Source organism: Rattus norvegicus, chromosome 3 (genome assembly GCF_021556685.1).
Source record: "Rattus norvegicus strain SHRSP/BbbUtx chromosome 3, alternate assembly SHRSP_T2T, whole genome shotgun sequence".
In the NCBI taxonomy this organism is placed as follows: domain Eukaryota; kingdom Metazoa; phylum Chordata; class Mammalia; order Rodentia; family Muridae; genus Rattus; species Rattus norvegicus.
The window spans coordinates 131,574,551-131,598,706 of NC_141536.1; the positions used below are offsets into that span (position 1 = coordinate 131,574,551).

The window sequence follows — 24,156 nt, forward strand, 5'->3', positions numbered from 1 at the left end:
AGAAGTCTAGAAAAAGCTTGTCCACCCGGGCGCATCGAACGGCTCCAGGGTAGACACTGTATGGGTTCTTTGTTCCATTTTGCAACTTACTTTGTTAAGTTTGAAATTACTTCTAAATAAATGCCCTAACACAGATGAATGCAGCTGCCCTGTGTAGCCCAGGTCTCAGAAGGCCAAGGCAGGAATACCTCGGAACAGTGCTGGCTGGGCTACATACTGAGAGCCTGTCTCAAAAGTACAAATCCTATAGCTTAAGGAACCAAAGTGTTTTTGTTTAAAATTTTTTAAAGTTACTTTCTCTTATTTTATGTATATTTATGGTCTGCTCGCTTATGTGTTGAGAGGGTGTCAGATACCCTGAACTAGACCTACCATGTGGGTGCTGGGACTTGAACCCGAATCCTTTGGAAAAGCATTCAGCCATCTCTAACCACCAAGCCATCTCTCCACTCCCTATTTTTTGTGTTTTTATAGAGTTTCTCTGTGCATCCCTGGCTGTCTTGGAGCTTGCTTTGTAGACCAGGCTGGTCTTGAACTCAGAGAGGTCTGCCCACTTCTGCCTTCTGAATGCCAGGACTAAAGGTATGCACCACCACCACCTGGTTAAGGAACTAAAGTTTATCAAAAAAATATTTTTCCAATTAAAAATAACCATTTTTTTCATTATAAAAATTGCTGTGTATGAGTGAATGTACAGGTGTTTGTGTGTGTGCCTGTATGTGTGTGTATGTGTGTACATGCATGCTTGTAGAGGCCAAAGGTTTGTCACATTCCCCTGGAACTGCAAATGGTGGTGATCTGTCTGCTTTTCCTGTTGGTGATCAAATGTCAGTCCTCTGCAAGAACAGTGCACACTTTTAACTGCTGAGCCATCCATCTGACCCTATATGTTATCGTAAAAATTAACTCACTGCATGGCATGTTTCTTTAAGTAAGCCATACACTAGCAAAAAGAGCTTGTGAGATCACTAGTGGAAGGTGAGACTGGAGGTGCGCTGGGGGACGAGGTAAAGTTTCTCCAAGTCCTACCTAAACTATTCATGTCCGTGTATTTATTTCTGTTATCCCCCCCCCAACTCGGTTTAAGGACTTTCTTAATTTTTTCAATTAATAAAACCATTTAATGCAGTGAATTTGATATCAGAATCATGACCTTTATGAAAAGTATTCTTGTGTTTTTGTTAAATTTTTTTTTTTACTCTCCCACCCCCACCCCCACATTTTTTATGCTTTTAATGCAAAGCAAAAGCTACTAGGCCTTAAGAGAGGGTTGTGTTTACCTTACACAGAGTTAAAAGGTTTTCTGGATTGTTGTGTTGGTGTGTAAATCAGGAGACTGTTTTCAGTAAGAACTGAAAGCCAGCACTCTGGATCCATAGAGTCGCTATAAGATTAGTTAGAGGGGACTCTGGTTTGGAGGTGAGGAAAAAATTACTGAATTAGATTCCCAGAAACTCTGGCTTCCAAGGGCCATTCAGAGTTCCTGGCTCTTAACAGATAGAGCAGAAGGGGACACATTTACGTAGGTATTTGACAAGTCAGGACTGCTGTGACTAAAGTCCCTTCTTTGGGCTTTTCCTGAAACCCTGGAACACTTACCAGCCTTCATTTAATGCTCCCTGTGGGTTCACTGTGCTTCTCACAGGAATTCTTTGTTTCTGTTACTCAATCCAATCTCCTTTTGGTGAAGAATCATTTGGGGTTTGAACTAATGGGTTGTTGCTGTTGTTGTGTGTGTTGTTAACAGCAACAATGGGAGCAAGGAGGAAAATAACAAAATGTATGTAGAGAATTCTTCCACTTCCTAGTCAACCAAACCAAGTCATGTAAAAGAAAATTCAACAGTTGAGTTTATCCTTCTGTGAGAACCCAATGGCTTGCTCTTAAACTAACTATTTAGAGGCAGTTATCCAAGTACAACAGGAAGTGACAGCCTCGGTACGAATGGCACTGCTTGGCCTATAAACGTCTTAATAGAGTCCTTTTGTGCAGCAACTTGGCAGCATGGGACTTAAGACCTTTTCTGTTCCAATTACATGTGCCATGATTACCACATTTAGAAACATTGTTTCAAACGTATCCTGTGAGGATCCAGGCTCCAGCTAAGTGACTAAGCATGAACTATATAATGTGTGTGGAAGGAGTCTCTGCTCGGTTCCTATTGCCCCAAACAAAGCAAACCCTGTATCCCACTAAGTTCATGCATTCAACACTAAGGAAGAAAGAAGGGCATAGAACCATGGAAACATTTACCCAACCCCTGGGAAGTCTTGCCTTCCGTGGGCATCGACAAGAAAGAATTAAATTATTTAATGTCTCACCAAGTAGTCCAGGCACACTAAACAAAGCCCGTTCCTCAGGGATGAACTCCATCCTCTCTCCCAGATTGGCATTGTGTAGTGATTATATTTGACATGGATACATCAAGTCAGGAGGGGTCAAAACAGTAAATTCCATACATTCTAAAATGTATCTCAAGTATCAATATAGCAAAGCATATGGTAAAGTGTGTTTCAGATATCAATAACAAGCATGCAAAAGAGTTTGTCTCAGATATTAATATAACGAAGCACACTTAGGCGTGAGAGGCAAGTGCAAGCAATTCCACCAGCACAAGGGCATGGATTAGCTGGGTATAAAGACGATAAGTATGTCTACAATCTAACACAAATACGTTACAAGGCTTTACAAGGAAGATAAAATACTGATAGCTGAAACGTTTTTGCTGTATGTCCAAGCAGACATCCCTACAAATCATGCCATGACTGTTTTTAAGCCATTGAACCTTCTCCCTGCTTCTGTAGCCATGCTGGCCTTCATTCCATGATGATTCTATCCCCCCGGAGCCATAAACCAAAGTAGCTCATTCTTCCTGAAGTTGCTGCTGGTGTGTATTTTTTATAACAGGAACAGAAAAGTAACAGATATACCGGGCTAGGACTCTACTATTTAAGCTACATCTTTACCCACCCCACCCCTCAATTAACTTGATTTTTGGGGGTAAATCATAACTATTGTAGCTATTTTTTTCTTTTGTAGAATACCCTACTGAAAGTACCCAGGGGAATATTAACAAATCCAATTCATTTAAAATTCCATATCCGTCTGTGGCCTTATTGATTCTCACAAACTAGTTGTTCTATAAGGATTAGTCTGAGCATCATTAAGAAAAATAAACAAGTATGTTGTGATTTAAAGCAGTGTCTGATAAACTAGCTGGCCTCCATCTTAGGCTTGCAAGCCATCTGGTAGTAAACACAAACTAGGCTCAGTCCTATTTATGATTAAATTTCTGTTTCTCAAGGTTGGGCCTGTAACCTGAACTACAAATGGCTCTATACCGAGTATTGTAGGAAACAGCACCAGGTTATGATGGCCACCTGCGGCTATGACGACTTTGTTATGATTACCTTGCTGTGACTACCATGCAACCATGTCTTTGTTTTAAAGGTTGTTGTGACCAACTTGTTCTGCTTCTGTAACCCTGCCTATTTGCCTGAGGAAGTCCCTTACTCCTGAGCTATAAAAACCATCTTCCCTGTGGCCCCGCTGATCTTTCGAACACCACTTTTATGGAAAGACAGCCCACGTACCTGAATAAAAGCTTGCTTTAATTCATTTTTTGCTTTGGCCATGATTATTTGGGTCAGTGGTCTTTCTCCTCAAATCTGTGGGATTATCATGGCTGTTAACTTGACACAACCTAGAGATACCTGGGGAGAGGGAACCTCAGTTGAAGAATTTCCTCAATCAGTTTGGTCTGTGGATTTGTCTGTGTAGGATTCTTTTGATTGCTAACTGATGACAACATTCCTTTTAAAAAAATTATGATTTTTTTTTGTCAGCATGCACACATGTAAAGCACATGTGAGCCTGGTGCCTGTACAAACCAGGAGTCAGATCCCTTGGGTCTGGGGTTACAGATGGTTGTGAGCCACCATATAGGTGCGGGGACTCGAACTTAGGTCATCTGTAAGAGCAGCCGGTGCTCCAACATTATTTCTCCATACAGTTCCTTTTTTGACTAAGTCCCCATAGCCTTCATAGATTCTAAAGGAAATCCAGAGGCACCGTCACGAGCTCAATGAAAACTGCTGTGCTGTAGACAGCTTTGCTCATTCTGTTCCCGCTCTTGTCCACAGTTCAGAATGCCTGAGCTGGTGGTGCATGACAGCTACTCACAGCTGACCCGGGAAGATCACAGCTAGCCTGAGGAATACAGGTAACGAACACCAGCTGCCCTAGCCAAAAAAGCCCAGGTTTCTCTGGGGTGAGGTGGCCATGTTGGCCCAATCTCACGGTCTCAGTTTATTCTCCCCTGAGATTTTCAAAGGAGGCATTCAAGCCCAGACACATCCACCAATGTTTTTCAAAGCATCCAAAGACTTAGTGACCACAAGAATCCCAGGATTTAAAATTCCTAGGTATAACAGCCCTTCAGTGTTAAGTAGCTTTTAGGTTCTTCTGGGCAACTTGGTTCAAAAGAAAAAAATAAGAGCTGTGACTATAAATCATTTTCAGAGATTTTCCCTAAAATATATACTGTACTGGCTTTAAACCCTTGCTGGTTCCCAGCCCACAACAGGCTGGAAGACTCTGAAAATCTCCTCAACGTGCTGCTCATCCACTGAGTAGCCAAGACGCATGTATGGCTCGCCACTTCCGCTGGCCAGTGTGTTTGGGGTTGGGGGTGTGTGTGTGTCAGATGGCACCGGATGCGGAAATCTCTGCAGGGGTCACTGGGAAGTGTAGTTCCTCAGGCAGAGGCTTGACTGCGCTTTATGAACGCGATTTTAGGAAGGAGTGGGCCTCCAGGTGCCACAGCAACCACTCTCCAGCTAAGCAAAGCATGCGGCCGAGAAACGGACTGATCATAGTCGATGGGAGCTGCCGTCCCTCCGCGCACAGCTGGTGGGCGCGGGGCATGCTGGAAGGTATGGTTCCTGCGCCTGGAAGCCTCTGAGTAATGTAGTCCTGGCGCCGGCTGGGCATGGGGTGGGGTGTGCTCCCCAGCTGGAGGCTGGAGCAGCCCCTTGTTCTTTGGTGAGTGCATCTCCCACCGGACCTGTTCTGGACCAAGATAAGGTCTTGCAGGGCTTGTCTAGAGTCTAGCCTGGCACTGGATTGTGCTACTGGAAACTGGGACGCAGCGCGGGTGTGTTTTCTTGTGAGTGTGGCATACATCTCTGAGGGAGTGTTAGCTTCAGCTGTGAACCCCAGGGATAGGTGATGCAAGGCTCAACCCTTCTGTGTTAGGGTTCTTGTGGGTGGGGACAGGTTCAGCATTGGTTGAAATCCCAGCATTGGTAGAGCTCGCCGCTCATGCTCTGAGTCCCTATGTAAGGGAGGCTTGACTGAGGAAACTTAGCGGTTGATACTTACTAGGTGGTGGGGTGGGACTGCCTCTGGATTTTTTGGTGTTTTGGGGAGCTGGTGGTCTTTGGATTCTACCACCCCTCAACTTTGCTGAGGTGTGGTGACCACCGCTTGTCCTATCCAACGAAGTCCAGGTTTCACTGGGTGTGAGGTGGCCATGTTGGCCTGATCTCAGGTACTCAGTTTAGTGCGCCCTCCCCTCAGGTTAGGATCTTGGAGAGGAGGAAGTCAAGCTGTGGCCCATTCCTCAAGTTTTTTGTTTTTTTGAGACAGGGTTTATTTGTGTAGCCCTGGATGTCCTGAAATTTTCTCTGTAACAATCCTGACCTTGAACTCAGAGATCTACCTGCCTCAGTCTCCCGAGTCCTGGGAGGTTTTCAAAGCATCCAAAGATTTAATAACTCCAAGAATCCTAGAATTTTAAATTGAATTTTAATGTTTTATTATGGAGAACTTCCAAACAGCCAGAAAGAAAAATCCAAAGCTATATCACCTAGATTCAATGTTTGCCACCATGTGACTAATCATGATTCATCTTAAAGTGGACACACTGGGAGTCCTTACAACCCTGAAGACTCGGATCTTCACAGCCATGCTTTCCCGGGCTGTCACGTCAGAGTCTTGTCACCTTAGCAGGGGCCTCCCTGCTCTCACTGTGTCTCCAGTCTCGTGTGTAAAATGGTAGCAGCATCTGTTTTGAGTTGTTGTAAGGGTAGAATGAAAAGTGCTTGCCAGGAACAGGCTCTAGAATGTTCTAGGTGTTCAGTAAGTATTGACTCTCATTACTACTGGAAGAGTGGATCATCTCCCATCAGCAGTGTGTCAGGGAAGGCTGACTTCTTAGACTACATCCCAGCTTGCTTTCTAGGAAGCTACCCACAATTCATCTAGTCTTGTCTGCAGTGCCTTTAAGGGCAAAGAGGTATACTGCCCTGTTGGAGCTTGAGGATTTCCAAGGACTTTTGTTGTTGTTGTTGTTGTTGTTGTTGTTTTCTCCTGCTTCTGGTGACCCCTGGCTGCCTAGAGTACCTCCTCCTGGGGAAAGAGGACACTTTTGGGCTCCTCATTTCCAGGTGAGTGTCATATCCTTTTGCATCCTGAACCAGGAGTATGTTTCCTTTGCACTCTTTGGACATCTTGTATGTCATGGTGTCCCACTGGGGCTCAGAGCCCCAGCTGGTTCCTCTAGGGAACCTTGTTCCAGGGGGACAGTTTTTGCAGGGAATATTCAGCCAGGCTTTCTCACTTACCACACCTGCACTGTCTCCCCTGCATCCTATCTCAGCCCTTGTTTAGCCTGCTCAGTCCCAGGGTTTGTCTGGAGTCAGCCTGTGTCCATCCACCATTTACGGTTTGTCCTGCTGGAATTGTTTTAAGGAATTTTCAGTTACTTCCTTGGCACGTAACTTCACACACACACACACACACACACACACACACACACACACGCATCGGAGACCTGAGGAGGGGATGAAAGAATGGGGGACAGGAGTTGCAAAGAAGGAGAGCAAGTCGATTGTCCGATCAAGCTCTCAAATTTTATTTCAGGGCAGTGGCTTATAAAGACAAGCAAGCGGGAAGGCCACACAGGGCCCAAGGTCCATTCATCACTGTCACTACCCTCTCATTGTTCTTTTGGTTCCTGTGACTATAAACTGCATGTTGCAGGTGTACTGATAAGAACAGATAACTGGCTAGGTTTCCCAGACACAGAGGCTGCATAAGTGGACCTGAAACATTCCTGAGAACATTCCTGAAACGGAGGGTGTAAAAGTGGGCTTGGCTCCCGGCACATGCACGCATGCACACACACTTTTACTTTTAAAGACACAACTTTAATGTATGTGTCCAATTTCATGGTACATCTAGCAACAAGAGAAACTTAACAGGATTTACCATCCAGCCCATGTGGGTCTTCCTCAGTTGTTTAAAGAAGTGTGCTTTTTGTTGTTTTCTTTTCCTCTTCAGTCATCACATCTGTGATTAAAGGCCGGCAGGTGAAAGGGAAGTATTTGGAATTCAGCATGCTGGCTTTCACTTTCTGTGTCCCTCCTGTTTCTCTGAGCCTCGCCCTTCCACGTTTAACAGCTGTAACTTCTGTCTGCCGACACAAGGCGGCTCTCTGTGTTTGTCTTGCTCTCACATTCTTCCCAGACTTGCTTTGCACATGGTTGGCTGGGGCACTCTCCAGTCCTACATCGTGTTCACTTAACTCCACGAGCTATGGTCGTGTCTTCTGTCCTTCTCTTGCCCCTCGCACACTGTAGTCGGGGCTCTTTGATGTCTACCAGGGTATTTCCTTGTCCAGGATCTGATCTGACTCCATCATGCTCTCCTCCATATCTGCCGCCCTCTCCTGTGGTACGGGGAATTCTTCAAAAGGGAGCAGGGACCTGGCAACTTCTTTTTAGGTTCAGCCTCAAAACCTTGAGGTCATCCTTGGTTCTTCCTTGTTTTCTACAAGCCGTCTACAGTAACTGAGTCTGAAATTGAATGACGGATAACCTCTGCCTCTTCCGCTGTGGTCTGTGTCACCATTCTCATGTGAATGATCATTGCTGTCTGTTGTCCTCTTCTCTTATTCTCTTAATCCCCACTGCCCCAGACAGAAACCACAGGGATCTTTTCAGCTATAAATCAAACTATACCGTCCATTTACAAAACCCCTCCCCAGTGGCTTCCCATCCTAATCAAAGTTAAAATCAGTATGGTATAAGGCTGGGTCACACTGCGCCATGTTTACATTTGGACATCATCTCTGCTACTCCATCCTGACACAACATTGTCCTTTACCTTGCTAGCCCGACTGTCGTGTCAGGGCTTTGTCCTGGCTCTCCTCCTGGCTGAGGTACTTAACTTCCTCACATCGGTCAGATTCAGTGAGTTTATAGAGGTCTCCCTAATCACTTATTTAATGTTCCAGAGCCGTGGCCATGTTTGTTACTACTTTGTTTCAGTGCTTATTTCTGTCTGTTAAAACTGTGTTTTCTTCATTCATCCGTTCAGCTGTAGCCATGGGAGTATCACCAAGATGATACTCTCAGTATCTTTGATGCTTCAGTGGGTTCACTTCCTGTAAGCAGCCCTTCCAGAAGGATTTGTCTCTGTTTTCTTTCAGAAGTCCAGTCACATCTTTTTGGTGTCTGGATTTTGCCCATTTCTCTGTTTCTTAGTTTTTGATTTTTTTTTTTTTAATTCTAGATGCTCTTTTGTGTATTTCAAGAGACTTACTTCAACCTGGAGTTACGGTTTTGTTATGGTTCTTTCTTCCTAACATAGCCGAGTTGTCTGGATTCTTGCTTTCTGCTTTGTATTTTAATTAAAAATGTTTAGTTTGTTTCTATTGTATGTGCATCATGTTTTCCCTGTGTGTATGTCTGTGCACCACGTATATACAGTGGCTGTGGAGACAAAGTGGGCACCAGATCCCCTGGATTTGGAGCTGCAGACGGTTGTGTGCTGTCTTGTGGCTGCTGGGAATCGAACTCTGATCCTCCAGAAGTGTGAATAGTGCTCTTAACTGCTGAGCCATCTCTCTAACTTGTCTGCTTTGCATTTTAATAGGTGACTATTTACATGCCTACCTTTTTGTAAACAGAACTGTCAAGATTTTAGTGTTTTTGGTCCATCTCCCATCCTAGTTTGAAAAAAAAAAAAACGCTTTTGCAAGCTTAAGTGTGGTTTTCATATTTGATTGCAGAGGAAGGAGAGGTGGTGTGTGCTTTGGTATGTAGTTTAATCCTTTTTGCTTTTCAAGAACCTGGATTTCCCTTTCTTTCCTGTCTCTCCCTCCACCTTGCTCTTTGCAAGAAGGGGCTTTTATTCTCGAGCCTTTTAAAGAAAGCATGCTCACCTGACACTCTCTCTGTTTCCTTCCCTAGATGTACTTTCAAGATACCATCCTTCTTGAAGGGGGGTGGGAAAGGTGGCTCCAGGGTTCCAGAGAGCCAAGGGAATGCCTCCTGTCTTCATGCCAGCTGCCATAGGATAGACAGTCACTAGTCTCACTTGTCTCTTGTCCTGAGTGTCTTAGTGGTGCTTACTGGAGTCCGGCTCCTGTTCTGTCTTAACGATGGCACCTGCAGGCACCACTCGGTGTCCCTTTGTGCTTAGCTCCTGTATCAGTTGTTTACCTCATAATAAACAGTGCACCACACAGTTCTTCAGTAGAAAACAGTGTCCAAGTTCCTTTGTTCCTCTTCAACCGTCTGCTGGCCAAGAGTGACTTCACAGTAAAGAGCAGGGAGACCCAGACATCTTTCTCCCCTCACAGACAACAGTTGAATTGCTGGAATATGTCACACTTACCTACCTGTGACCGGAGCACTTTGCACATGCCTGTCGGGAGCCACAGTGGACAATAAAATGTTTCATCCAGGTATCAAGGGTGTGTGTTCTGGTTGTTGTTACTGATCTCATCTCTACCAGCTGAAGTGGCTAGATAACAACAGAAATGAGAAGGTAGAACGATTCGGAAGCTAGTTTAGGCAAACAGGAGTGAGTCACAGACACTGATGATAGGATAATTGAAATGAAGTCTGTGGACCATGAAAAATACTACAGAAAATAAACAGAGACTTAGGGATCTGTGGGGACCCCAAGCAACCCAGTGTCCACTTGTGGGGTTATCAGCTGTTTTGTTTGATTTTTTTGTTTGTTTGTTTGGTTGGTTTTTTTGAGACATGGCCTTATTACGTAGCCCTGGCTGGCATGGAATTCTCCATGTAGATCGCATTGGCCTCAAACTCACAGAGATCCACCTGTCTCTGCCTCCCAGGTGCTAGGTCTAATGGTGTGCGCCACCACACTTGGCCACTTCTGTGATTATCAAAAGGGGAAAAAGGAAGGCATTTGAGAAAATAATGGCCCTGCCTTTGAGCAATGACACGAAATATGAATGGTCAAAAAGCTCTGCAAAGTACAAGGTATGATACACCAGGAGATCTACAGCAGGACACACGGTAACAAGAGGATTAAACCAAAGACTTCAGAGAAGAAGCAAGCAGAAAGCAATTCTGAGTACATGGGGTCCTAAGGAGACTGTCAGCAGATGCCATATGACACATCTGAGACAACAGGAAGTGATGGGTTGGGATTTTGTTTTTGTTACAGTGCGTCAGGATGGACAACAGAAAACCAGCTGATCTCACAGACATACCCAACAAAACATACCCAAGATGTGCCCTCTCAGGTGCATGTGGAGCCTTTCGGCATAAACTATATATCATACCACAAGACTACTATCGGTAGTCTTAGAAAGGTGTATATCAAAAGACTTTCTACCCACAGTGAAATAAAGTTATAAACCAGCAGCAGAAGGAAAATTGAAAATTCCTCACCTACCAGGAAATTAAATAATATATGTGTGGAAACCAATGTGTGGAAGGGGAAATCACAAGGACATGAGGAACTTCTAGAGACAGTTGAAGACAAAAACAAATTCTACGGTGGAGTCAAAGTTGAGTGACAGTTTTAAGCTGAGTGTTCCATTTAAGAAGATGAGAGTCTTGAACGCAGGTCACTTGACAATGTTTTTCTGGCCTGCAAGTAGCCCTGGGTTGATCCCTGGCACCACATAAACCCAGGTATGGTGGTCCAAGCCTGTGACTCCAGCCTGTGTGGCCTGGCAGGAATATCAGAAGTTTGCATACGTAGCAAATTTGAAGCTGGTCTTGGCTCCTTGAGATCCTGTCTTTAAAAGAGACAGAAAGAAAGAAGAGTCTAGGGAAACAACCCAGATTTAAAATTTAGAGAGCTAGGGAAAAAGAAGGTGAATCCAAAGGTAGTAAAGAACAAAAACACTGACTGTTAGAATAAAAGCAAGTGACGTGGAGAGGCTGGGTCTGGTGTGTACACCAGTATTTCCAGTGCTTGGAGGGAGGAGGTTTGCCTTAAATTTGAGATCAACCTGGGCTATCTAGTGAGTCTAAAAACAAACCAAAAGAAAAGAAAATCAAACTTAGAAGTTCTCAAAAAAGCAACAAAATTTATAAACCTGCAAAACGCATTGATTTTTAAATGTAATTTTTTCAAATCAGATATAAAAAATGAAGTAGAGATTGAAAGAATTAAGAGTACCATAAACTTTACACCAACAAATTGGATGAACTAAATGAAACTACCCTGAAGAGGGTGTGTTGAGGAAATGGAAACTCTAGCTATGCCTTGGTTCAGTTATTGAACCTGTCTCACTAAGAAGGCCTTTGACGGGCTGGAGAGATGGCTCAGCGGTTAAGAGCACTGAATGCTCTTCTAGAGGTCCTGAGTTCAAATCCCAGCAACCACATGGTGGCTCACAACGGTGAGATCTGATGCCCTCTTCTGGTGTGCATTAAGACAGTGACAGTGTACTTATAATAAATAAATAAATAAATAAATAAATAAATAAATATTTAGGAAGGCCTTTGGCCTGTGGCTTCTCTGGTGAATTCTACCAAACAACCCAGAGAAATGCTAATACCAATCCTTGGGCCAGAAATATGTAAGTTATTCTTGGAAGTCGGAAATCAGTATTACTCTTGGTGCCTAAACTAGACAAAGACACTAAAAGAAAACTTCAAATTTGTTACAGCTGAGGAAGGAAAACAAACAACAGCAAAAAGCTTCAAGAAAATGCTAACTCAATTGAAAAGCACATTAAAACAGTATATACGGGGTGTGGAGGTGTGATTCTTGAGATTTAAGGATGATGGTTTGACATGAAAAAAATCAGCATAGCACATCACATTGATGGAAGGGAAGGGCACATAGTCTTCCTGCTGGATGCAGAAACATACGAACAAAATGAAATCCTTTTATGTGAAAGTTAGAGTAGAGGGTCTATGAGAAGGTCTCAGTTCAGTGTGTGTGTGCGCGCGCGCGTGCGCACGCCAGAGGCATAACACAGGGACAGGATAAAGATGTCCACTTTTGCACTTGAAATGAACAAACAGCCTTTAGAAGTTCTAGCCAGTGAAAAAGAAACACAAAGCATTGATTTAAGAAGAAAACAGTAAAATGAGCTCTTCACAGATGACGGGATCTTATATGTTGAAGGTTTTATAGATTACACGCATATATATACACACACACAAACACACCTATGAGAACTAATTTACAGTAGTCGTGCACACATAAACCGGTTGGAGATCTGTAGACTAGCAATGAGCAATCCTAAAAGAATTAAGAAAACAGTGGTATTTTAGAAAACATCAAATGGGATAAGCTACATAGAAGTAAAGATATGTAAACGGAAGGAAAGAAATCAGGGATTGGGGTATGCCTCAGTGGTAGAGATCTAGTCTAGCATCTAGATTTCATCTCTTTATGAAATCTGAGTTCTGTCTTCAGACCACAAGAGTAAATAAGGAAAAAAGAAAGAGGAAGAAAAATTAAAGAAGCCACAAATAAATTGAGAGATGCCATGTGTTACTGTATTGAAAAACTTAAATGCAAACCAATGAAAACCATTCTTCAAGCTCAATTGTAGCATCTATCAAAAAAGCACAAGAACTTTGTTTTACAGAAATAGAGCTCACCCCAAAGATCGTTGGGATCTGAAGGGACTCTTGAGTTCCTGAAGCAGTCATGAGAGAGAGCTAAGTTGGAAGACTTATGTGTGAAGATTTCATGAATTTCCACAAAGCAACTCTAATCCGAGCTTCAGTCCTGAAATAGATCAAAGGACAACACGGACATCAGAGTCAAACCTTGCATACGTGGCCAAATGTTTTTCAGGAAGAGTGTAAAACCATCCCATGTGGAAGGGACCACGCATGTCTGTCAGAAAAGAGTGAATGTGGACACTTAGCTCACACCATGCGCACAAAGAGAAAGGGAGTCTGGGACACAAGCCTGAGAGCCCCACTGCGCGCCTCTTTAAAGGAAGCGGGTGCATGTGATCTGCATTTGGTGATTACTTGTGAATGGTATCAAAAGCACAGACAACGGGAAACAAAACCGAAATACTGGGCTTCCTTAAAACTTTGAACTTTCGGGGTTGGGGATTTGGCTCAGTGGCAGAGCGCTTGCCTAGGAAGCGCAAGGCCCTGGGTTCGGTCCCCAGCTCCGAAAAAAAGAACCAAAAAAAAAAAAAAAAAAAAACAAAAAACAAAACTTTGAACTTTCTCATCGAAAGGAAAGAAGACTACGCGTGAGTATTCTATATGTACAGGCTGCGTGTTGAGTATACATAACTGAGAAGCACGGTCAGGAATATATAAAGAACATACAACGAAAGGCTCAGACCGGGTCTTCGAATGGTTTGTGTAGGCGTTTTTATGAAGAAAATGTAAATCTGAGCAACATGTTAGTGGTCCGTTACTGTAATGTCATACCTGAAGAAATCGATTTACAAATAAAAAGCTTTATTCCTGCTCACGGTTTGGGGGGTTCTAGTACGTGGTGGCCCTGTTGCTTTGGGCCTGTGGTAAGGCAGCAAAGGGTCATGGGAGTGCATGAAAGAGCAAAACCGCTTACATGGAAAACCAGGGGCCGGACAGTAATGAAATGGGCGTGGTCTCCCAGTTCTAGTTGAGGGCACGCCCCACTGACCCTACTTCTTAAAGGTTCTGCTTCCTCCCGGTACTGCCGTCCTGCGGCCAAGCCTTTAACCCATGATCCTTTAAAGCATCGGACCCACAAACTTGTCAACCAATAAGCATATAAAAGTATCATTAGTAATCAGTAGAGAGATACAAGTGAAGAGCCCAGGGAACTACCACTTTTCCCCATGTGTATGGTTAAAAGGGGGTGGAGGATGGGGAGGTGACTCAGTTAGCAAAGTGACTGCTGTACAAGCAGGAACTTAGGAGTTTAGATGCCTAGAACCAAAACAGGCACAACATGCATCTGTAAGCACAGCTCGGGGAGAGAGGGGCCTAGGAGGAGCCCTGGTCATCCAGCCTAGCAGATGCAGGAGCTCTAGGTACATCAAAAACAACAACAAAAACCGAGAGAGTGCTGTAATCCCAGTAGAAGTAGAGGCAGGTGAATCTCTGTGAGTTCGAGGCCAACCTGGCCTTCATAGTGAGCTCCAGGCTAATAGAGAGGATATGGAGAAGCTAGAGCCCTTGCACATTGCTAATGTCCCACTGTGGACACAGAATTACCATTTGATCCAGTTAACCTTACTGGGCACGCACTCAAGAGAACTGGAGGTAAGAACCTGGATACTCAGCGTGAATGGCACTTATTCAGAGTAGCTAGAAGCCATATCCTTCATTCCAGAACAGTGTAATTTCAAAGCACACTAAGTGAAATCTTACTTAGCTTTACAGAGGAGTGAGAAGAGTGCATACGTCTATGCGGATGAGTCTTGGGGATGTGCTACCCCCAGTGCGCCAGACATTGTGTGATTCCGCTTATGTTAGCCACAGACGAAATATGTGTCCCAGATATTCAGGGACAGAAATGGTCTTTACCAGGGTTGGGAACTGGGAGATTACTGTTCAGTCCAGAGTTTTCCACATGCAAGTGTCGAGAATGCCATGGAGAGGAAAGTGGTGATTAGCGATTGGCAGCACTGGGAACGCCCTTGATGCTACCCCACTGCCTACCTCATGGTCCAGACAGTGACTTCTGTGCTGTGTATCTTAGGCTGCAGAAGTTAAACACCTGCAAGCTGTTTCGCTCCACTTCCGTTGTTTCATTCTGATAGTCAGCCCCACTCGTCCATGGTTTGGGTCTTCCTTCTCCCTCTGTCTCCGCCCAGGATGCCCTTGGCCATGCTCCCCACAGGTTCATCTGGAACTCTAGTGCACTGTTCTTTCCTCGGTTCCTCTCTGTTCTAGAAGACCAAGCACCAGCACTCAGTCTTCACAAAGCTCTTCAAGCTGTGCTCTAAGGAGCGCTGTGTTCTAAGGAGCGGAGTCAAGAATGGATCTGGACAGGAGAGTGGGGCGGAGATGAGGAGCCAAGAGGTTCCACTGTGGGAGTTTAAATTCAAACAGGTTTCTGGAGAGAGAAAGCTGAAGCACTGGTTTATGACAGAGATGGGCCTGAAACTTAGGTATTGTGGCTCTGACGCCTCCGTGCCCCTCAGGTCAGAGATGAAAGGCTGTAGCAGTTGAGCAGGGCTGAGTTGTAGCATATTTAGGCTTTGGTGTTATGGAACTGCACAAATTTCAAATGTGCTAAGACTAATATGACGTGTAAGATGATTTGGTCTTTTAAATTTTTAAAACTTAGGAGTTGGGGTTGGGGATTTAGCTCAGTGGTAGAGCGCTTGCCTAGCAAGCGCAAGGCCCTGGGTTTGGTCCCCAGCTCCGAAAAAAAAGAAAAAGAAAAACAAAAAGAAAAACAAAAACAAAAACTTAGGAGTCTGGGAACTGGAGACTGTTGCTCCGTGGTTACGAGGGTGTTGCTGTCGGAGCGGACCCAGGTTCCGTTCCAGCACCCGTATCAGGTGACTTACAACTGCCTGTAACTCCAACTCCAGGAGTTCAGATGTCTTCTTCTGTGTGCATTCTTTGTGTACCCCTACATGTATGTACACAGACATAACATCAGTACATACACAAATAAAAACTTAAAAACCTAACAACTCAAATTCTCTTAGGCCTTACTGTTGTTTATTTTTTATATATCGGCTATATAGATTTCTGCTAGATTTAAAATTCTCAGAACTTACAGTATACTTTTTGTATATACAAATTAGCCTACCAGGACTTTTAGTGTGTAATTCAAAAATGGTACTGACTTGATAGATACAGGGGTTTAGAGGTCTCAGAACATAGAGCATCAGAGTGGCAGCCAAAAACAGGCTGGTACTGGGGTAGCCTCCTCTTGCCTCTCACCCTGAGCCACATCAAGGCTGGCTCAGGGGTAAGCAGGGCTGTTTTGTGTTCCAGGTACACATGGCATTCAGAGATGTGGCTGTGGATTTCTCCCAGGAGGAGTGGAGCCTGCTGAGCCCTGCTCAGCGGTCCCTGTACAGAGAGGTGATGTTGGAGAACTACAGCAACCTGGTCTCTCTGGGTAAGTGGTGTATCTCTCAGGACTGCTGTCTTATTAGTGCATGCACTAGTTAGTCCGTCTGTACTTGTAGCAGCCATCTTGCTTTTTGTTTCGGCCTTTGGGTTTGACAAGAGCAAAGACATTTTATTCTCTGCTTTCCTAGGGAAGTCTGATTTTGTAGAGTTGAATGTCATTAGGAGTGTGTGTGTGTGTGTGTGTGTGTGTGTGTGTGTGTGTGTGTGTGTGTGTGTGTCTACTCTGCATCTCTAGGCTTTCCCCTCCAGTCTGGGCTCTCTCTTTTCCTAAATTAAGTAAAACAGGTATGTTTTCTTTTCATATTGTGACAAATACCCAAGAAAACAATGAAAAGGAAGTGTAGTGGTTTAAATATGCTTGACCCATGGGAAATGGCATTATTAGGTGTGGCCTTGTTGGAGGAAGTGTGTTACTGTGTTCATGGCCTTCGAGGTCTGCTGGTGCTCAAACTCCACCCAGCATGGATGAGAGCATCCTCCTGGCCGCCTTTAGATCATAATGTAGAACTCTTGGCTCCCCCAGCACCAAGTTGCCTGCCTGCTGCCATGCTTCCCTCCATGATGATGATGGGCTGAGCCTCTAAAACTGTAAGGCAGCTCCAGTTAAATGTTCTCATTTAAGAGAGTTGTCATGGTCATAGTGTCTCTTCACAGCAATAAAAACTCTAACCAAAACAAGGGAGGAATTACTTTCTCCTTTCCTCTAAGGCAGTTTCTCACTACACCCATTGGCTGCCCTAGAATTCACTGTGTAGACTAGGCTGGCCTCAAACTTGTAGAGATCCACATACGTCTGCCTCCCAAGTGTTGGATTAAAAGTGTGTGCCAGTATGGCTGGAAGGACAAATTACTTATTTTGGCTCACAGTTTCAATCTGTTGTGGTAATGGGGCTTGATAGATCACAGCAGCATACGTCACGGCAGCCAGGGAGCAGAGAGAGGGAGGGAGGACAGACTGTATGTGCTGACTCTTTCTCTCTCTTCTATCCAGGCCCAGCCTAGGGGTGATGCCACCCCCTTTTCAAGGAAGGTCTTTCTTCCTCAGTGAGTCTTCTCTGGAACCCCTCACAGTCTCAGAGGCACACTTTACTGACCTCCTAGGTGTTTCTCTACCTAATAAGCTTGGCAGTCGAAATTCACTGTGATGGATGTTCATTTACCCAGCATGGAGTAGGGTCAGTGTGTTCTCGTCTGAGTTCATCAACCTGCTAATCTCAAGTAACTGCTAACCCCTGCACTGCCATCTGAAGCTCCTCCCTCAGTCTTTGCTTTTGAGTTTACTTCAGAAACCAGGGTCAGAATCCCTTCTGTATCCTAACCTACAGTTTTCTTTTCTGCTGAGCAGGAATTCCATTTTCAAAACCAAAGCTCATCACCCAGCTAGAGCAAGGGAAAGAGACATGGCGAGAGGAGAGAAAATGTCCACAGGTTGCTTGTCCAGGTGAGTGGCAAAGGTCTGGGCAAACAGGACACATTTAGTGGCCCAGGAGGCTGAAGAGAAGAGGTAGTGATGAGGAACTGGAGTTCTCTTTGACCCTTTTGGCCACTCTTGCATGCTACTGTCTCTATATAGGAGTATTCCTGGTGTCTCTTCCCTCCTCCTCCTCCTCTTCCTCTTCCTCCTTCTCCTCTTCCTCCTCCTCCTTCTCTTCCTCCTCCTCCTCCTCTTCCTCCTCCTCCTCATCCTCTTCCTCTTCTTCCTCCTCCTCCTCCTCTTCCTCTTCCTCTTCTTCCTCCTCCTCTTCCTCTTCCTCTTCTTCCTCCTCCTCTTCCTCCTCTTCTTCCTCTTCCTCCTCCTCCTCCTTCCCTCCCCCCCTCTCTCAATCTACTTATTTTTATTTTAATGAGTACACTGTAGCTGCCTTCAGAAGAGGGTATCGGATCCCATTACAGATGGTCGTGAGCCACCATGTGGTTGCTGGCATTTGAACTGAGGACCTCTGGAAGAGCAGTCAGGATTCTTAATCACTGAGCCATCTCTCCAGCCCCCTCTTGTCTCCTTTTCCTTGAAGACTTTTTGGTCTCCTGCTGCTGCCTCCTGAGTGCTGGGATTAAAGTCATAGCTACCATGCCTGGCTGCGTTTTTGAAATTTAAACTTATATCAATATTCATTAAATCTGTGTAAACTATAAATACAGGAGCACCTGTAGATTTAAGACACTTTACAGACTAATTTATCCAATTGACCATAGTTTGTGTTCAATCTGATCTCAGACGAAGTGGTCCCGAGTGTACACAGAATGGCAGATTCGCAGTCAGTGGAAAGGATCCTCGTGTAGGAAGTTGAAATTTTGTTTTCATTTTTTCTGTCAGTCCCCTGTAGATGTGTAAACAATGTTGGGATTGCTTTGAAGAGGCCATTTTAATTCTTAATTATATTGGCTGCAAATAAAAGCTACTTTGTATCTACCCACAGAAATTAGAAGACACAAGTTGGTGGCCAGAAACAAAATAAGAGTTGTGCCACACCATAGATTACACAGAATAAAGTTGGTAAAAGCTACCAGGCTTCAGATACACCCCAGGAACAGGCCTGAGGTCCTGTGCTGACCTGGTCAGGGCAGTCTGTAGTAGTGGAACTTGGGAGGGATGGACATCAGTGACTCCCAGACTGTCATCCACACCCGCAGTCACAACCTGCTGACAGGAAAGAATTGTACCGAGGTGCTAGAGAGATGACCCAACAAGGCTCCAGCTGCATGTATAGCAGAGGATGGCCTCATCTGGCATTAATGGGAGGAGAGGTCCTGTGAAGGCTCAATGCTCCAGTGTAGGGAAATGTCAGAGTGGTGAGGTGAGAGTGGTGGGTTGGTTGGGGAGCACCCTCATAGAAGCAGGGGAAAGAGGAGTTGGGGAGGAGGTTTTCGGAGGGGAAACTGGGAAAGGGGATAATATTTGAAATGTAAATAAATAAAATAGCCAATTAAAAAAAAAAAAAAAGAGTTGCTCTTGGTAAGGATCCAGGTTCAATTCTCAGTACCACATGGCGGCACACAATCACTGAACTCTACAGACAACAGGCACCCATGTGGAACATATACATGTGTGCACACAAAGCATTCATACATGTACAATTTAATTAAAAAAGAATTTCACTGTTACTTATGGGACATTGCAGGATAAAATGGAAGGTGTTTGTTTAGTAGTCTGTCATGTAGGAAGAGTTAGGGACTTTCAATGTTAGGAAAGGGTGGTTATGCTTACTTTAATAATTAAGACAATTATACTAATTATGCTAATTCAATTATAACTGAAAATTGCATTCGACATAGGGTAGGATAATGTAATTCTGATAGCTGTGATGGTTCATCGGTTAGGAAGATTCAGTAGGATCTGTACTAATTGATCACACTGGTTGGGCATTGCCTTCAGCTGGCAGTAATAAAGCTACATTGTGGTAACCCTTGTTGGCCAAGAGGAACAACACAGAGAATGATTTTCTGGGTTTTGTTTTTGTTTCCTTTTTAATTTTCAACTGTCATTTGATGTTTGTTGCTTTGGTATTCCAGGGCCTATAATTATGGAAATTAACAAATCCCTTCTTGGTCATGAACTATGTCCCTGCAGTTAGACCCATCTTGAGGGTTTCTGTGTTGCCTCCTGATCAGGGTGTGCTGCAGTTTTGTTTTTGTAAATAAGCTCTTGCTGTGTAGTACAGCTGGCCTACCAGTCTTTCCTCTCTCCCTGTTTCCCCTCACTTTTTCTGCCTGCTTTCTCCCCACCCCCTTCCAGTCCTCCTGTGGTTCTAGGGATCTCCCTGTGGTTCTAGGGATCAAACCCGAGGCTTTGTGTGAGCTAGGTAAGCACTTGACCACTCAGCCATATTTCTAGCCCTTGGGTGGGTGGGTTGGTTGGTTGGTTTGCACTGAATTCTGAGGAAATTTTTATTTAAACTTGTGGAAATTAACAGGACTTAGTAGTAAGGGGCATGATTTATGGAACTAGTGACCCAGGCTGTGGTTGTGCTATTCCCTGCCGAGGGCCTTATAGAAAGTCTAACAAAGTAACCCACTGATAAAGTATTTGTCAAAGTGGGGAGACCTCAGATGAAGTACGTCATGTACTTTCTGTTTAACCATTGTCTCTTTTATAAAATATGTTTGTTGGAGGGGGCCATTCATGTGCTATGTGCACATGTGGAGGACAACTTGTGGCAGTAAGTTCTCTCCAGGTTTGATGGCAAGCATCTTGACTTGCCGCAAGATCTGGCTACCCCCTCTCCCCCGCCTTAACACTTTCCTATGCTGTCTTGTACTAAGGTTGGGATGATGCTTTCTCAGCCTGGCTGCTTCATCCTCAGCAGCATCAGGAGACACATTTCCACACGGGTCAAAAGCACAGCTGCATAGTACACAGTGGACACAGTTTCTGACTGTGTGGTTGTGAGTCAGAGGTAATTGAAGTGGTGACTGTGTGGAGATGGGTATTGGTCTGCTTCACACCATCTGTTAACTGTGATGCTTTTAAGAGCCTCAAGGCTATAGGTTAAGCTTAACAGGATGTAGCAGGAGATGCAAGATGTAGTGATGGGCTGGAGAGGAATCCATGTGAAGGAAGTCTTGGTGAGGTAGCATGAAGAACAGGATCACCATTGGGTTAGGTAGGAGTTTGGGCTGCCCTGCAAGGACTCCATTCTGACTCACTCTTTCCTCTGCAGCACAGGCAAAGCTGGAACTCTGCCCTGGTCATGTGTGCCCTCCAGATCTTACCAATCAGAAATCCCCTGTGCAGCACGTGCTAAGTCATCATGCCCCATTGATATTTACATGCCTGTGTGCGGAAAGTCATGTTGACCGAGGGGACTCCTGTCAGGGGGCCCTGGAAAAGCAGCATCAAGCCTCTGATAAGAATTCCTGCAGAGATAAATCAGAAGGTGGAGAGAGAGAAAGCGCAAGGCCTTCATCTGGAAGGACAAAGAAAGGGAGTTTGGGAGCCCTCTCTAGGCCACCCCAAGGGCAGCCAGTCAACTCTCCCAATGGCATCAGATGGGTAGAGATGGAGACCAGCCCAGCTCAAGCCAGGAGCACTGAGGAACCAGAGAAGTTGCTGAAAGGAATAGAAATCTTGGAATTTGGAACGGTTAACTGTGAAGAGTGTGGGCTGGGCTTCAGCAAGATGACAAACCTGCTTAGTCACCAGAGGATCCACTCAGGAGAGAAGCCGTATGTGTGTGGGGTGTGTGAGAAGGGCTTCAGTCTAAAGAAGAGCTTAGCCAGACACCAGAAGGCACACTCTGGGGAAAAACCCATTGTGTGCAAGGAGTGTTGGCGAGGTTTTAGCCGGAAGTCAACACTCATCATTCATGAGAGGACACACTCGGGTGAGAAGCCTTACATGTGTAGTGAGTGTGGACGAGGCTTTAGCCAGAAGTCAAACCTCATCATCCATCAAAGAACACATTCAGGGGAGAAGCCTTATGTGTGCAGGGAGTGTGGTAAAGGCTTTAGCCAGAAATCAGCTGTTGTTAGACACGAGAGTACACACCTAGAGGAGAAGACTTTTTTGTGCAGTGACTGTGGCCTTGGCTTCAGTGACAGGTCCAACTTCATCTCCCACCAACGGACACACTCTGGGGAAAAGCCGTATGCTTGCAAGGAATGTGGGCAGTGCTTCAGGCAGAGGACAACCCTTGTCAACCACCAGAGGACTCACTCAAAGGAGAAGCCTTATGTGTGTGGTATATGTGGGCACAGCTTTAGCCAGAATTCAACTCTCATCTCTCACAGGAGGATGCACACTGGGGAGAAACCATATGTGTGTGGGGTATGCGGACGAGGCTTTAGTTTAAAATCCCACCTCAACAGACACCAGAACATTCACTCAGGGGAGAAACCTATTGTATGCAAGGATTGTGGTCGAGGCTTCAGCCAGCAGTCGAATCTCATCAGACACCAGAGGACACACTCTGGAGAGAAGCCCATAGTGTGTGAGGAATGTGGTCGAGGCTTCAGCCAGAAGTCAAACCTTATCGCACACCAGAGGACACACTCAGGAGAAAAGCCACGTGTGTGCTGAGACTGTCACCAGGCTGGGCTCATCAGACACAAGAGGAAGCATTCAAGGGAGAGACCATATGCGTGCAGGCAGCGTGGACTAAGCTTTAATAATTGCTCAGCTTTAATCGCACATAAGCAGGTACATTTTGAAGAGAAGCTTAGTGTGTGCAGAGAGTGTGGCCAAGTCTTTATCCAGAAGTCACGCCTCACCTTACATCAGATGACACACAAGGGGGAGAAGACTTATACATGCAAGACCTGTGGACAAGGCTTTAGGCAGACACAGGAAGATGAAATGTGCCCACCGCAAACTGCCCTTCCAGCCTGACTCTGAAGCCTATTTGGGGTGATCTTCTGACCCCTTGTGTTCTCTCTGAAAACGGAAATGGTGGAAAGCATTCACTGGCAGAATTCTTAAACTTCTACGAAGTAGAAAAATGCACTCTGTAAGACCAAAGGACAGTAACTACTTCCTTTCCAGTCTCATGTATGGCCTTTTGTCTAGTAAACTTTGCTTCTTTACAAATTTGCAACCTGATCTGTGATTATCATTCTCTGTTAGGCAATGGAACCCTCAGGTCTTGACCTCACTGTTCACAAAAAAAATCCATCACTTGGAAGATAAGGGCATAGCTCCAGGACTCTTTTTTTTTTTTTTTTTTTTTTTTTGGTTCTTTTTTTTTTGTTTGTTTGTTTGTTTTTTCCTAGGCAAGCGCTCTACCACTGAGTTAAATCCCCAACCCCAGCTCCAGGACTCTTAAGGCCCTAGAAACATTAAGTATGCGGTTCACATAAACACAGAAAGTGGTTTCAATGAATGTTAAGGCAGTCATTGTATAACAGTTTGGTACCTAAGCCAGAGAATCTTGTTTTGAGATCTTTGCGGTTTTATCTATTGGAGTGCAATTCAGATAAAAGTGTAGGAAAACCAAGAGAAATACCAGCTAGGCAATCTGATCTTCTTTTTCATTCAGATTCACTCCAAAAGTTGTTTTTATATTAAACGTACACATCCGGTTTTTATTTATTTATTTATTTATTTATTTATTTTTTTTGGTTGTTTTTTTCGGAGTTGGGGACTGAACCCAGGGCCTTGCGCTTCCTAGGCAAGCGCTCTACCACTGAGCTAAATCCCCAACCCCTCACATCCGGTTTTTAAAAGGTAGCCCAGAAACACAATTGGGTTTTTCTTTTTTCATTTTAATTTCATGTATTTGGGTGTCTTTTGCCTAAGCGTATGCCTGTGTATCACATGCATGCTTGGAGCCCTCGCATCAGATACCTGGACCTGGAGTTACAGGTGGTTGTGAGCCACACTGGGTGCTGGGAACTGAACCCCATTCTCTGTGGTAGCAGCCATTGTACTTAACCTCATGAGTTACTGCCTCGGTTCCAGAATGGCAGGTTTTCATCCAAATTTGCATACTAGGATTATCTGGATATAATATAGCACGCTATATTTCCTTTCCAAAATGTTCTTGAAATTAGGACTTCATCTCAATCTACCAAGTCTTGTAGGCTTTAGAAAATAATTATGCCAGATTTTTTTAAAAAGCGTGTATGTGATTTATAAGTTTCCTTAGAATTTTAGGGTTCATAAATTATATGCTATATTATTTTACAATAAATAATATAAAACTGTCAAGAAATAAATGGTTCATATCAAACCACTCAAGTGTAGGTTTTGGGGGAGGGGGACACACAGGTGTATTGTCAAGTTTCCTTCCATATAATCAAGAAACAAATTAAAATCAAAGTTTATGTAAATAGTATGGACTTGGGTGAGGAAAAAGCCATATTTCTTCCCAGATTT

The 24,156-nt window shown here is 44.4% G+C and overlaps 1 protein-coding gene across 2 annotated transcripts; it reads left to right on the forward strand.

Annotated features, from left to right (window-relative positions):
- Positions 1–4,738: 4,738 nt before the first annotated feature.
- Positions 4,739–22,876, forward strand: Zfp133 (zinc finger protein 133). Of its 2 annotated transcripts, none has more exons than XM_087653908.1 (4): positions 4,739–5,043; positions 16,206–16,332; positions 17,692–17,787; positions 21,005–22,876. In XM_087653908.1, exons 2-4 carry the CDS (start codon positions 16,212–16,214, stop codon positions 22,360–22,362), a joined length of 1,575 nt encoding a protein of 524 aa, XP_087510034.1. In that variant the 5' UTR covers positions 4,739–5,043; positions 16,206–16,211; the 3' UTR covers positions 22,363–22,876.
- The last annotated feature ends 1,280 nt before the right edge of the window (positions 22,877–24,156 follow it).

Coding starts and splice junctions, on each gene's coding strand:
- Zfp133 (XM_087653908.1), top strand. CDS start 16,212: ATGGCATTCAGAGATGTGGCTGTGGATTTCTCCCAGGAGGAGTGGAGC. Junction 16,333..17,691: donor CAGCAACCTGGTCTCTCTGG/GTAAGTGGTGTA, acceptor TCTGCTGAGCAG/GAATTCCATTTTCAAAACCA. Junction 17,788..21,004: donor TCCACAGGTTGCTTGTCCAG/GTGAGTGGCAAA, acceptor TTTCCTCTGCAG/CACAGGCAAAGCTGGAACTC.